This window comes from Hemitrygon akajei, chromosome 1 (assembly GCF_048418815.1).
Source record: "Hemitrygon akajei chromosome 1, sHemAka1.3, whole genome shotgun sequence".
NCBI lineage: Eukaryota > Metazoa > Chordata > Chondrichthyes > Myliobatiformes > Dasyatidae > Hemitrygon > Hemitrygon akajei.
The window spans coordinates 40876342-40892235 of NC_133124.1; the positions used below are offsets into that span (position 1 = coordinate 40876342).

General features: G+C 39.9%; 1 protein-coding gene across 1 annotated transcript in view; it reads right to left on the minus strand.

The window, feature by feature from the left end:
* Window positions 1-15894, minus strand: part of rab2a (RAB2A, member RAS oncogene family) — a 66087-nt gene that overhangs the window by 34099 nt on the left and 16094 nt on the right. Inside the window, exons 2-3 of the mRNA XM_073041877.1 lie at window positions 13621-13692; window positions 6257-6324 (exon numbers count right to left, since the gene is read on the minus strand). Of these exons, the coding sequence (XP_072897978.1) occupies window positions 6257-6324; window positions 13621-13692 (140 nt within the window). The remainder of the gene's footprint in view (window positions 1-6256; window positions 6325-13620; window positions 13693-15894) is intronic.

Sequence of the window (15894 nt, forward strand, 5' to 3'; positions counted from 1 at the left end):
GATGAAATATGAAAGTAAGCTAGCCAGTAATATCAAAGAGGGCACCAAAAGTCTTTTCAGATATATAGAGAAAAAGGGGCAAGAGCAGATATCAGATCACTGGAAAATTACACTGGAGTGGTGGTAATGAGGGACAAATGAATGAGACAAACTTCAATGGAGTGAGGCTTCAGTCAGAAAAGGTCTAGGTTAAGTTTTTTCTCCTTCTTCCCTTCTTTATATTTGCTCAGCTGGGGCAGCAGACATGCCAGACAAGATAGTTAAATGCTTCTCTTGCAGGATGTGGGAAGGCAGGGAGGCCAGCTACAGCTTCTAGCAATCTGCATTAAGGGATTGGAGCTGGAACTGGATGAACTCAGGATCATTCAGGAGGCTGAAGGGGTGATAGAAAGGACATATAATGAAGGAGTTATATCCACAGGAAACTGGGTAACAAACAGGAAGGGGAGAGTGGTTATGCAGCTAGTGTAGAGAACCCGTGGCCACCCCCCTCAACAGCAGGTATATCACTTTGGATACTGTTAGGGTATGACCTAACAGAGGAAAGTCACAGCAGTTGGGTCTCTGGCGCTGAGTCTGCTATGTGATTCAGAAGGGAAGGTGGAAGAGAATCAAGAATCAGGTTTATTATCACCGGCATGTGACGTGAAATTTGTTAACTTAGTAGCAGCAGTTCAATGCAATACATAATATGGAAGAAAAACAAAATAAGTAAATTTTATTCAGTATACGTATATTGAATAGATTAAAAAACATGCAGCAAACCGAAATACTATACATTAAAAAAAAGTGAGGTAGTGTCCAAGGGTTCAATGTCCATTTAGGAATCGGATGACAGAGGGGAAGCTGTTCCTGCCTGAATCACTGAGTGTGCATCTTCAGGCTACCTCCTACTTAATGGTAACAGTAAGAAAGGGCATGCCCTGGGTGCTGGAGGTCCTTAATATGGATGCCACGGTATTAGGAAATTCATAGGGGAATGGACTGGAGGTTCTGTAGGGGAGAAGAAGATTCCCGATGATATGTTGCCTCCTAGATGCCAGAATCCAGGACATCTCGGATCAAGTCCTCAACATTCATAAGTGGGAGGGTGAACAGTCGGAAGTTGTGGGCCATGTAGGCACTAATTATATGGTAGGATGAGTGACGAGGTTCAGCATAGTGAGTTCAGGGAGTTAGATACAAAGTTAAAAGGCAGGACATCTAGGGTTGTGACCTCAGGATTGCTAGTGGTGCCACATGCTCGTGAGGCCAGGACTAGGAAAATTATACAGTTTAATGTGTGGCTAAGCATTTGGTGTAGGAGGGAGGGTATGAGATTTTTGGATCAAAGGGTGTTCTTCCAGAGGTGTGACCTATATGGATGGGTCAGTTTGCACCTGAAGTGGAAGGGGACCAATATCCTAGCGGAAAGCTTTGTTAATGGTGCGTGGTGGAGATAAAACTAGTCATACAAAGTTAGGAATCAAAAGGTTGATCATGGTGCAAATAGTGTCCTGAGTTTCATGTGTTTCAATGCAAGTAGTATTGTAGGAAAGGCAGATGATCGTGCTGAAGATGAAGTAGCTGGTTTACAAACAGAGGCTATGTGTAATGAGGAGAGGCTGTTGATAGAGGAAAATTGCAATGAAAAAGGCAGACAAAATCAAAAAGGGTGAATTCAGGACTGAAGGTGCTGTATTTGAATGTGCGTAGTATACGGAATAAGATAAATGAACCTGCACCATAGTTGCAGATTGGCGTGCATTACGTTGTAAACATCACTGACTCATGGCTGAAGGAACTTAATGTCCAAGGATACAGATTGTATCGACAGGACAAGCAGGAAGGCAGAGGGGCCAAAGTTGTTCTGTCTGCAGATGTGAACTTCCCACTATTCAGGACATTTACAGAAAGGATCACTGGAGACCCAAGTCACCCCAGTCACAAACTGTTCCAGCTGCTACCATCTGGAAAATGGTACCACAGCATAAAAGCCAAGACCAACAGGCTCCAGGACAGCTTCTTCCACCAGGGCATCAGACTGCTTAATTCATGCTGGCACAACTGTATTTCTATGTTATACTGATTATCCTGTTGTACATATTTATTATAAATTACTGTAATTTCACATTGCACATTTAGACTGAGATGTAACGTAAAGATTTTTACTCCTCACGTATATGAAGGATGCAAGTAATAAAATCAATTCAATTCAATCAAAGTGAAATCAAATCATTAGAAAAATGTGACAGAGAGTCGGAAGGTGTTAGATCATTGTGGATCAAGTAACTGCAAGGGTAAAAAGACCCTGATGGGAGTTGTACACAGACCCCCAAACAGTAGTAAGGATGTAGCCTACAAATTACAATGGGAGATAGAAAACGCATGTCAAAAAGGGGGATTTTCCTATATGCTCATTTTCCCAATTATCTGCATGGTGCTGGATTCCAGGAAGGGGATTTTCTAGAGTGCCTACGAGAAACTGTTTTAAAAGCAGCTCATGGTTGAGTCCGCTAGAGGATCAGCTATTCTGGAATGGGTGATATGCAAAGAACCTGAATCGATTAGGGTGCTTAAGATAAAAGAACCAAAGGGAAATTGTTCATAATATGATCGAATTCACCCTGAAATCTGAGAAGAAACTAAAGTCAGATGTATCAGTATTACACAGTAGAGCAAAGGGAATTATAGAGGCACAAGAGAGGTGTTGACAAGATTTGATTTGAAAACAACACTGGCAGGGTTGACAGCAGAGCAGCAATGACTGGAATTTCTGGAAGCAACTTGGAAGGCACAAGAGATATACATCCCAAAGAGGAAGAAGTATTTAAAGCAATAATGACACGACCATAGCTAACAAGAGAAGTCATAGCCAACATAAAAGCCAAAAAGAGCATATAACAGCACAAAAGTTGGTGGGAAGTTAGAGGATTGAGAAGCTTTTAAAAATCAAGTCATAAAGATAAAGATGGAATATGAACACAAGCTAGCCAACAATATTAAAGAGGATACGAAAAGTTTCTTCAGATACAAAGTGTAAAAGAGAGGCAAGGGTGGTATCAGACCACTGGAAAAGGATGCTGCTGAGGCAGTAATGAGGGGGGTGTGAAGAGGAGAACAAGCAAATGGCGGACAAACTGAATAAATATTTTGCATCAGTCTTCACTGTGGAAGAGACTAGCAGCATGGTGGACGTTCCAGGTGTCGGGGATCATGAAGTCTATGAAATTACAATTACTAAGGAGAAGGTTCTTGGGAAACTGAAAGGTCTGAAGATTGTTAAGTCACCTGGACCAGATGGTGTACACCCCAGTATACTAAAAGAGGTGACTGAAGAGATTGCAGGGGCATTAATGATGTTTCAAAACTCATTAGATTCTGGAATGGTTCCAGAAAACTGGGAAATTGCAAGTGTCACTCCACTCTTCAAGGAGAAGCAGAAGAAAGGAAACTATAGGCTAGTTAGACTGACCTCAGTGGTTGGGAATATGTTGGAGTCGATTATTAAGGATGTGGTCCATGGCACTTGGAAGAACATGATAAAATGGGTCATATGGTTTCAAGGGAAAATCTCACCTAACAAATCTGTTGGAATTCTTTGAAGAAATAAATATGATAGACAAAGGAGAATCAGTTGATGTTAAGTACAAAGAAGGCCTCTGACAAGATGCCACATGAGGCTGCGTAACAAACTACAACTCTATGGTATTACAGAAAAGATTCTAGCATGGATAAAGCAGTGGCTGATTGGCAGGTGGCAAAGAATGGGAATAAAGGGAGCCTTTTCTAGTTGGCTGCCAGTGACTAGTGGTGTTCCACAGGGGTGTGTTGGGACCAATTCTTTTTACGTTATTTATCAATGACTTAGATGATGGAATTGATGGCTTCATTGTAAAGTTTGCAGACGATATGAAGTTAGGTGAAGGGGCAGAGAGTTTTGAGGAAGTAGAGGCACTACAGAAGGACTTAGATTAAGTGAACGGGCAAAGAAATGGCAGATGGAATAGAGTGTCTGGAAGTGTATGGTCAGGCACTTTGGCTGAAGGAATGAAAGGGTAAACTATTTTCTAAATGGAGAGAAAATACAAAAACCGGAGGTGCAAAAGGACTTGGGAATCCTTGAACAGGATCCCAAAAAGGTGGAGTCTGTTGTGAGAAAGATAAATGCAATGTTAGCATTCATTTCAAGAGGACTAGAATATAAAAGCAAGGATGTAATGTTGAGAGTTTATAAAGCACTGGTGAGGCCTCAACTTGGAGTACCATAAGCAGGTTTGAGCCCCTTAGAAAAGATGTGTTGAAAGTGGAGAGGGTTCAAAGGAGGTTCACGAAGATGATTCCAGGATTAAATAGCCTGTCATGTGAAGAGCGTTTGATGGCTCTGGGCCTGTATTTACTAGAATTCAGAAGAATGAGGGGTGACCTCATTGAAACCTATCAAATGTTGAAAGGATTTGATTTAGTAGATGTGGAGCAGGTTTTTCCTATGAAGGAGAAGTCTAAGTCTAAGATTCGATTTACTAGGATGTTACCTGGGTTTCAGCACTTAAGTTACAGAGAAAGGTTGAACAAGTTAGGTCTCTATTCATTGGAGCGTAGAAGGTTGAGGGGGGATTTGATCGAGGTATTTAAAATGTTGAGAGGGATAGATAGAGTTGACGTGAATAGGCTGTTTCCATTGAGAGTAGGGGAGATTCAAACGAGAGGACATGATTTGAGAGTTAGGGGGCAAAAGTTTAAGGGAAACACGAGGGGGTATTTCTTTACTCAGAGAGTGATAGCTGTGTGGAATGAGCTTCCTGTAGAAGTAGTAGAGGCCAGTTCAGTTGTGTCATTTAAGGTAAAATTGGATAGGTATATGGACAGGAAAAGAGTGGAGGGTTTTGGGCTGAGTGCGGGTAGGTGGGACTAGGTGAGATTAAGAGTTCGGCACGGACTAGGAGGGCCGGAAAGGCCTGTTTTCCGTGCTGTGATTGTTATATGGACAAGAAGACACAGCCTCAGAATAGAGGGGCATCCTTTTAGAACGAAGACGAGGACTGATTTCTTTAGCCAGAGTGGTGAATCTGCAGGATTTTTTGCCACAGGCAGCTGTGGAAGGCAAGTCTTAAGTACAGTGCCTATAAAAAGTATTCACCCCTCCCCCAGAAGACTTAATGTTTTATTGTTTTACAACGTTGAATCATAGTGGATTTAATTTGGCTTTTTTGACACTGATTAACAGAAAGACCTTCATGTCAACATGAAAGCAGATCTCTACAAAGTGACCTAAATTAATTACAAATATAAAAAGCAAAATAACTGATTGCATAAGTATTCACTCCACCTCACCCCCTTCAGTGTGGCACATGAAATAATCGCTGGTGTAACCAGTTAGTTTTTGAAGTCACATAATTAGTTAAATGGAGATTTGTTTTGGAGACCTGTGTGCAGCCTTTATCTGGAAGGTCCAACTGCTGGTGAGTCAGTATCCTGGCAAAAACTACACCATAAAGACAAAAGAACACTCCAAGCAATTCTGCAAAAAGGCTATTGAAAAGCATAAGTCAGGAAACAAGAAATTTTCCAAGTTACTGAATATCCCTTGGAGTACAGTTAACCATCAAGAAATGGAAAGACTATGGCACAGCTGTAAATCTGCCTATATTTAAAACTGAGTGACCATGCAAGAAGGGGACTAGTGAGGGAAGCCATCAAGAGACCTACGACAACGCTGGAGAAGTTACAAGCTGACATTCAAGGTGGCTAAGGAGGTTCACCAGACTGATTCCAGGAATGAAAGAATTAACGAGTGTTTAATGGCTCTGGACCTGTACTCACTGGAGTTCAGAAGAACTAGGGGGGGATTCTCATTGAAACCTAACAAATATTGAAAGGTCTAGATTGAATGCATGTTGAGAGAATGCTTCCTAAAGTGGGCGAGTACAGGACCAGAGTGTACAGCCTCAGAATAGTGATAAGTCAATTTAGAACAGAGAGGAGGAATTTCCTTCAGAGGGTAGTGAAAATATGTCTAAAGTCTCAAAATTTCAGTTTACAGAAATGTACTAAAATAAGATTGCTTTTTACAAATGTTAACAAAGTGAAAGCAATAAATTGAATTTTGCTACAAGGTTCAATACCAGGAGCCAGAATTGATGGAAATAAGCAATCAACTGCATGTCAATCATGTGTCTTGGAAAACGCATGACAGCTGCTTGAATGCAACTTCAGATAATTATCTTACTGTTCAGATATAGCATTCAAATATTGTCTAAAATTGAGAAAAGCTTACAGTATCCCAAATCTGAAGTTTTATCTGTTTCCCATCAATGGTTATCATTCGAGCTCCAAATTCTACACCTGAATAAAAATTAGAAAGGAATCATTAGTGGTTTGAATATAAGAGAACAGCTTCAGATTACTAATCCTGAATAAAGCAATTTAGATTAAAAAGTGCACAAAATGCTTTTCTTTCATTTAACATAATGCTTTGCCAAGTGGCTCTCACATCTTCTGTAACAAAGTGCTTTGCAAGGCTGGTCATGAGTAGAATCAACTCCTGATCTGAGTAAGGACCTGGACCCACTGCAATTTGACTACCAACACAAAAGGCTGACAACAAATAATCTCATTGGCTGTCCAATCAGCCTTGATCCACCTGGACAAATGCAATACATGCATTAGGCTGTTATTTAATCAATTACAGCTTGGCATTGAACACCATCTTCACCTCAGTACTAATCAATAAGCTTCAAAACCTGGACCTCTGTACCTCCCTCTGCAAACAGATCGTCCACTTTCTCATCAGAAAATTGCAGTTAGTGTGGATTGGTAATAATATACAGTGGCATGCAAAAGTTTGGGCACCTCTGGTCAAAATTTCTGTTACTGTGAATATTTGAGTAGAAGATGAACTGATCTCCAAAAGTCAAAGTTAAAGATGAAACATTCTTTTCAACATTTTAAGCAAGATTAGTGTATTATTTTTGTTTTGTACAACTTTAAAGTGGGGGGAAAAAAGGAGCACCATGCAAAAGTTTGGGCACCCCAAGAAATCTGAGCCCTCAGATAACTTTACCAAGGTCTCGGACTTTAAATAGCTTGTTAGGGCTATGGCTTGTTCACAATCATCGTTAGGAAAGGACAGATGATGCAAATTTCAAAGCTTTACAAATACCCTGACTCCTCAAACCTTGTCCCAAAATTCAGCAGCCACGGGCTCCTCTAAGCAGCTGCCTAGCACTCTGAAAATTAAAATAATTGATGCCCAAAAAGCAGGAGAAGGCTATAAGAAGATAGCAAAGCGTTTTCAGGTAGCCGTTTCTTCAGTTCAGACAGACAGACACACTTTATTGATCCCGAGGGAAACTGAGTTTCGTTACAGTCACATCAACCAAGAATAGTATAGAAATATAGCAATATAAAACCATAAATAATTAAATAATAATAAGTAAATTATTCCAAGTGGAAATAAGTCCAGGACCAGCCTATTGGCTCAGGGTGTCCAACACTCCGAGGGAGGAGTTGTAAAGTTTGATGGCCACAGGCAGGAATTACTTCCTATGACACTCAGTGTTGCATCTTGGTGGAATGAGTCTCTGGCTGAACATACTCCTGTGCCTAACCAGTACATTAATTGTGGAGTGGATGGGAGACATTCTCCAAGATGGCATGCAACTTGGACAGCATCCTCTTTTCAGACACCACTGTCAGAGAGTCCAGTTCCACCCCCACAACATCACTGGCCTTACGAATGAGTTTGTTGATTCTGTTGGGTGTCTGCTACCCTCAGCCTGCTGCCCCAGCACACAACAGCAAACATGATAGCACTGGCCACCACAGACTCGTAGAACATCCTCAGCATCATCCGGCAGATGTTAATGTAATGTAATTAAGAAATGGCAGTTAACAGGAATGGTGGAGTTCATGTTGAGGTCTGGAAGACCAAGAAAACTTTCCGAGAGAACTACTCATAAGATTGCTAGAAAGGCAAATCAAAGCCCTCATTTGACAGTAAAAGACCTTCAGGAAAATTGAGCAGACTCTGGAGAGGTGGTGCACTGTTCTACTGTGCAGTGACACCTGCACAAACAAGACCTTCATGGAAGAGTCATCAAAAGAAAACCTTTCCTGCGTCCTCACCACAAAATTCAGTGTCAGAAGTTTGCATAGGAACATCTAAACAAGCCTAACGCATTCTGGAAACAAGTCCTGTGGATTGATGAAGTTAAAATAGAACTTATTGGCCGCAATGAGCAAAGGTATGTTTGGAGAAAAAAGGTGCAGAGTTTCATGAAAAGAACACCTCTCCAACTGCTAAGCACAGGGGTGGATCGATCATGCTTTGGGCTTGTAATCCAGCCAATGGCATGGGGAACATATCACTATTAGAGGGTAGAATGAATTCAATTAAATACCAGCAAATTCTGGAAGTAAACATCACATAGTCTGTAAAAAAAAGCTGAAGATGAAAAGAGGATGGCTTCTCAAACAGGATAATGATCCTAAACACACGTCAAAATCCACAATGGACTACCTCAAGAGGTGCAAGCTGAAGGTTTTGTCATGGCCCTCACAGTCCCCCGACCTAAACATCATTGAAAATCTGTGGATAAACTTAAAAGAGCAATGCATGCAAGACGGTCCAAGAATCTCATAGAACTAGAAGCCTTTTGCAAGGAAGAATGGGCGAAAATCCCCCAAACAAGAATTGGAAGACTCTTAGCTGGCTACAGAAAGCGTTTACAAGCTGTGATACTTGCTAAAGGGGGTGTTACTAAGTACTGACCATGCAGGGTGCCCAAACTTTTGCTTCAGGCCCTTTTCCTTTTTTGGTATTTTGAAACTGTAAAAGATGGAAATCAAAAAGTATTCTTGCTTAAAATATTAAAGAAATGTGTCATCTTTAACTTTATGCCTTTTGGAAATCAGGTCATCTTTTGCTCGCTTAGCTATTTACAGTAACAGAGATCTTGACTAGGGGTGCCCAAACTTGTGCATGCCACTGTATCCTCCTTACTGACAATCAACAGGCATAGCTCAAAGATGTGTGCTTAAGCCCACAGCTCTACTCTCTCTGCACTCACGACTGTGGCTAGATACAACTCAAATTACACCTATAAATTTGCCAATGATACCACTGTTGGCAGAATCAGTTGGTTGAGTGGTGGCACTCAACATCACTAAGACCAAGGAACCGATTGTAAAATTGAGGGCTGTTAAGTTGGGAGAAATCAAACCAATCTTCAATGATGGGTCAGCAGTGGAAAGGGAGAGCAAATTCAAGATGCTGTGTGTCAGCATCTCAGAGGATATATCCTAGGTCCAACACATTGATGCAATCATGAAGGCACAATACTAGCTACACTTTTATTAAGAACTGGAGGAGATGTGGTCTATCACCAAAGACTCTACCAAATTTCTACAGGTATATAGTGGAAAACATTCCGATTGGTTGCATCACTGTTTGCTATGGAGGCTCCAATGCAAAGGATCAAAAGAGACTTGTAGACTTGGCCAGCTCTATCATAGGGACTATTTGCCCCAACATCGAAGATACCTTCAAGAGGTGTTACCTCAAGAAAGCACCATTAAGGACCCTCACCATCAAACCTGCCTTCTTTTCATTACTATCATCAGGGAGGAGTTACAAGAGCCTGAAGACCCACACTTAAAGTTTTAAAAACAACTTCCCCTCCACCAGAATATTTTAAATTTTCTTATTTCTTTCATTTATCAATTCTCAAGTTTCTCCCAATTCTCCAAGATGCTCATATAGAAATCCTCATGGTACAGAAAAGGAAAAGATCAACTGCTCTATCAGACCATTTACATTCTAACCTATATATCTATAATTTGATTCCATTCCTTAATTTGAAGCATCTCACACAAGGAAAGACAAGACCTACTCTTTATTCATAAATTAACCAAATTCACACCTCTTCCATTAGTAAAAAACATACAGGAACTTATACAAAAACCCTAACATGGTGGAACCCAACCATGCCGAAATTATTCCACTTTGCCTCTGGGGAAGCTTCTTGTGCTCTCCTATGGAAACTTTGCCTCCCGTCAACGCACTCTTGAGCCGCAAGCCTCTCTGGTAAATCAGTGGAAGCCAGATTACAAGAAGATCCTCACTATACATCACCATCCAACATCTGATATAGGCACAACTACATTAATTAGATCCACACATCTATACCAGGCAACTAAAAACAGGCAGAGATATGCCAGGTATGGAGGCACAAATCCAGGTGCTGAACCAAATCAAGCTCAAGCTCATGGTAAAACACCCCATTTCTCCAAATTTTCCTTAAAACTACCAAGTACATAACCTTGAAATCACTAGGACCTTACAACAGGTTTGCAGTTATTCTGTATTTCATAGGCTTTAATCCCTTCTGTATCACATTATCATCCACTAGACAAAATCTATAACCTGTACAAGTGTAAAATACACAAGTATGAGGCATCAGATTATTACCCAATCACAGTTCTTTAATCCTAAAACTGTTAATATACAATCAGCATGTTTCTGATGTTCTAAAACGCTGCTTCCAAGCCTCATCACTTAAAAGCTGATTTTCTATTGTAATACAGGTGATGCACATATTAGAGATTTTATTCCTACTAAACTGCCCATGTCTCCATAATGGCAGCTTTCTGTAACACAAAACTTCTTTTCCTATTGAAATGCATGTTATATGGAAATGTGCTCCTGTAGATGTTTATGTGGAATTGTTTTTTCTCTCATGTTCTGCCATTTTTATTAGTAATGACAGCTATTTAACAGCTGATTCCAATATTTGACTCAGGGAGTGAACAAGGCTTGCAGGAAAGGGTTTAAGAAATGGGGATATTAGAAAGAGGTATAGGATTCAAGATCTAGGTTAATGGAAGGACAGTAACCACTGAGTGCAGGGAGACAATGGGTTAAAGCTGGATGACAGTGGAGGTGGAGTAAATGAGCAAATAGATTAAAGGTCCTGGCAATTGCTACTGTGGCACCCCGTAGTGCAGCACACCAGAGAAAATATCTCAAAAAAATGCAGCAGCACTGCACTCCCAAGACATCTGTTCACACGCTGTTGGATCAAAGAGGATGTGGCATGTGAGGGAAAACTGACAAAACTTATGTGACAGTATTTTTTAAACAAATTCCACAAGAGCAAATTTATCCCACCTCAATTTTTGGTACCATTTTGTAAACTCCATAAATTTTTGTTACCTGTACTGCTGTATCACAGGGTCACCTGTAGCATCTTTCACTACAATACATGACATTTACATAGAACATTCAAAGTAGTCAAAATTAGTTTTAGAAAAACAAACAGGGTTATTAGGAAAGGTTACCAAAAGCTGAATTTTGAAATAAGGTTGCAGTGAAACAGGCATAAGGAAAAAGCAAGTAGAAAACAGACTCTGAAAAAGATAGCTTCCAAGGAGCCACAAAAGCAAGTGATCGAGGCTGAACATCGAACACAACAATGTTAATTCCATTAATAGCACACAGTATTCAATACTAGAATCAAAAACAAGATCATAAATTTCTATTTCAGATGCTGTTAGATTCTTCTAAGTCGCAAACATTATTGACCTTTAAATTAAGTAGCCAGCTCAGTGAGTAGCTATATCCTTTTCAGAAAGGATACTACTGTATGCAATAGATATATTCCTGTGCAGTGTATGATCATCCCTCACGTAAAATCCATAGCGATTTTTGTCCACACTCACTAATCACCACAATAATCTTTACGACTTACTAAACTTGCTATTATGCCTTTCTCAGTATCATTCGAAGATTGCTGCTACATGACTAAATTGAAAAGTCTACTTTCATGCTTTTATGCACTTAAAAAGAACTTCGACCAGGATGAAACATTATTATAGTTAAAATAAAGGATCCTGGAGTTTGGGAATAATTGAAAGAGCAGAAAAGGGAGGCACATGGATAGTTCAGATGATTGAGAACAAGAAGGGGTAGATTATACCGTACTGTATTTAATTCTCCAGGCACTGATTAACTGGCTTTGTTTGCTAACAAGTATCACATGGTTTGACAGCACTTTAAACAAGAAATGAAACATTAAATATCAGCACTCAGTTAGCGACTGGCAAATTAAACAAAGCAGCTCAGTGCTAATTGCGGTTTTAACTAAAAACTGAGCAGTGTGGAGGAAACAGGCCAAGAATAACAAAGGCATAAACTGACCAAAAGACCACTTAGGCAACATTTTTAATCTTCAATTTAAATACAATCACTGCATGTGCCACTGCTGTACAGATAGGGTCAACCATACCAGAGTCAATAACACAGACTTCATATCAACCAGAGCAAAACTGCATTTTAACACCAAGGAGAACTCACATTCCATTCCACTGTTCACTAGCTTTAGATCTACTGTATACTATTTTAATGAACACATCCAAATAAGGCTGCCTTGTTTTACTTACTGACTTTTGACGCAGAGGAACCTGGACCAAGGAAGACACTTGAGCTACTTACACTTTGATTGTTATAAGACTTCATTCTTGAATATGGACTCAGGTTACTTTGCAAAATATTTATTAATGACTAATAGAACATAATTATTAATGAAGGGGAACCCTGAACCAACTGATAAAGCTTAAATCTCACAAAAAGCCAAATACCTTCCTGAAGTTATGACAAAAACAACCCTAATCTACACTAGAGAAGCTTGAAGGTAACTGCAGAATATCAGAAAGACCCAAAAATTAATTCAATTTACTTTCCAAGAAGCATTTCCTTCAGATCTTCAGATAGTTAATTCTAACCCAAAAATACTCATGAAATGCACCGAAAGTTAATAAAATCCAAGACAAATCCAATCCAAGAATACTGCACAATACTCTTAAAAAGTAATGAGCTAAATCTCCTAGGAAAGTTAAATCTCAGGAAAAATAATAACATTATTAATGGGCAAAACATTCAGCATTTTCAGGGATGGAAAATTAAACCACAATTACCAATCTTTAGAACTTGAATTATGCCATGTACCAAAGAATATTATTACAAAAAATAATTTATTCCCACAACAGATTTAATCCTTTTCCTTTTTTTCCTACTCCAAATTTTTATCCAATTAGTTTTCCAAACTCCAAAATTACTCCATTTCCTTCAATCATTCCTTTCATCCTCCTTGTTAATGAGTTCTGTTGCTCAAAAGTTAACAATGTTATTAGCTCTTACTTTTAGCAAGTCATGACATTAGTTCGTTTATAACGTGCAAAACAAAGCTGATTTAGGCCTACATCAAGATCACTCAAGGCTTGGTACTGATTTGTGTTAATTTAACCAAAAATGAAACAAATTATTTTACTGAGTACAGATTAACCCCACTTTGTGACCACTCACTTACAGAAATTCACAATTCACTACCCCAAAACTTAACATACAATAAAATTTATCCTCATGGGAGTTATCTGGAAAATAAATAAGCAACTATATAATTCAAACACTAACTCACCTGTTGCTGTCAGTCATGCATTTGGGAAAAGCCCATTAAAGCAATCACACTACCCATAAATATATTTATTATGCTAACTTCTAACTTTACCATTCACAATTTTTGGTTTTCAAAAGTAATACTTCTTACAATATATAATATTTACAAATCCTTAATACATACTCACCAATGGTAAGGTCATGAACAGGTTGGAATCTCTTATCTGTAAACTGTAATAATAAACATGATTTTCCCACACCTACAAAATAAAAGATCACAATTAACAATAAAATCTAAATATACTAATACGAAAGTACACTACAACAACAAAAAATCAGGTTTGAAAACAGTGTCATCTTAAAACTAGGTCTGTGCTTATTCACAACTTTGTAGAAATGATGTATAAACAAGAAAGGTCTCTCTCCCATCACAAGTAAGACTATGCCAAAGAATCAGGCATTAATGAAATCTAAACTACAGGCAATTTTTTAACCCAATATTTGGAAAAGGATCCCACAATATGCACAGAAATGTGAAGAAAAAGTGATAGTTAGAAATAAAAGTAATTTTTTTGTATCCATCCACATCCTAAATGGATACCATCAACTGTCTAATCAACTACTGTCCCTCTAAAACAAACATCTTACTTCAGTGGTTGGTTGGCAAGTTAATGGAGAAGATCCTGAGAGGCAGAATTTATGAACATTTGGAGAGGTATATGATTAGGAGTAGTCAGCATGGCTTTGTCAAGGGCAGGTTGTGCATTACGAGCCTGATTGAATTTTTTGAGGATGTGACTAAACACATTGATGAAGGTAGAGCAGTAGATTTAGTGTATATGGATTTCAGCAAGGCATTTGATAAGGTACCTCTTGCAAGGCTAATTGAGAAAGTAAAGAGGCATGGGATCCAAGGGGACATTGCTTTGTGGATCCAGAACTGACTTGCCCACAGAAGGCAAAGAGTGGTTGTAGACTGGTCATATTCTGCATGGGGGTCGGTGACCAGTGGTGTGCCTCAGGGATCTGTTCTGGGACCCTTACTCTTCCTGATTTTTTTAAATGACCTGGATGAGGAAGTGGATGGATGGGTTAGTAAGTTTGCCGATAACACAAAGGTTGGAGGTGTTGTGGATAGTGTGGAGGGCCATCAGAGGTTACAGCGGGACACTGATAGGATGCAAAACTGGGCTGAGAAGCGGCAGATGGAGTTCAACCCAGATGTGTGAAGTGGTTCATTTTGGTAGGTCAAATATGATGGCAGAATATAGTATTAATGGTAAGATTCCTGGCAGTATGGAGGATAAGAGGGATCTTGGGGTCCGAGTCCATAGGACTGATGTTAAGAGGCCAGGAACAAGAAGAATGGCAGCTCACCAATGGGATGTATTCCAGCATGGTGACGGACACTGCTCTCTCCCACTTTCCTAGCCAATTTCCACCTGACACACTCAACGTTTATCAAAGCTGAAAATGCCTCAGAGACACTTACGTGCTGGGAGAGCTGTATAGCCAAACAGCCTTCAGCACATCTAAAAAGCCACAGGGAATCCAGAGAATAAAGGCAGTACATCAACATATGGAACTGATGCTGCTCAACTCAGTATCACCCACCACCCACATTGGGCAGCTGCTCCAATCTGCCCAATATCAGCCACTTCACACCAAACAAAGCAGTGACGGATGGAGATTTATGTCATGTATCCACCACTACAGCACATAGCAAAATGTGAGCAAGGGTTTCCACTCGATTCCCAACACAGAACTGTCAGTAATGCTTCTCTGTGTGGTCCCCCTTTAGCACTTCAGCCATTATTCAAAATTAGCACACTGGTACATACACAAAATGAGGTACCGGTGAGCAAATGAATGCTTTGAAACATTATCTGGGTACTTTAAAGATAAAGGAAATGTGTCAAACATCTGTGCCATTGTTTGGTAGCAATTATTTCAATACGACCGTATTGTTTTGAGGAGGAATTTCTTTAGCCAGAGGGTGGGGGGGGGGGGGGGTCGGTGGAATTTGTTGCCACAGGCAGCTGTGGAGAACATCTTTATGTATATTTAAGGCAGAGGTTGATAGATTCTTAATTGGTCAGGGCATGAAGGGATACAGGGAGAAGGCAGGAGATGTGGACTAAGAGGGAAAATGGATCAGCCATGATGAAATGGCAAAGCAGATTCAATGGGCCAAATGGCCTATTTCTGTCCTATATTTTATGGTCTTGTGGTATTCTTGGCAACAAATGCCTCCTGCAGATCCTCCGCCTCAATGGTACGACAGAGTGTCAAATCTAAACCTATGGAAGAGAGCAAACCAAGAGCCCATTGTAATCCAGATGAGGAGGAGGAAGTGGAGATGGGTCAGCCACACCTTGAGGAAGAGCCAATCGAATGTCACTCGACAATCACTCGAATGGAATCCACAAGGGAAGAGAAGAAGAGGTCGCCCAAAGCAAACC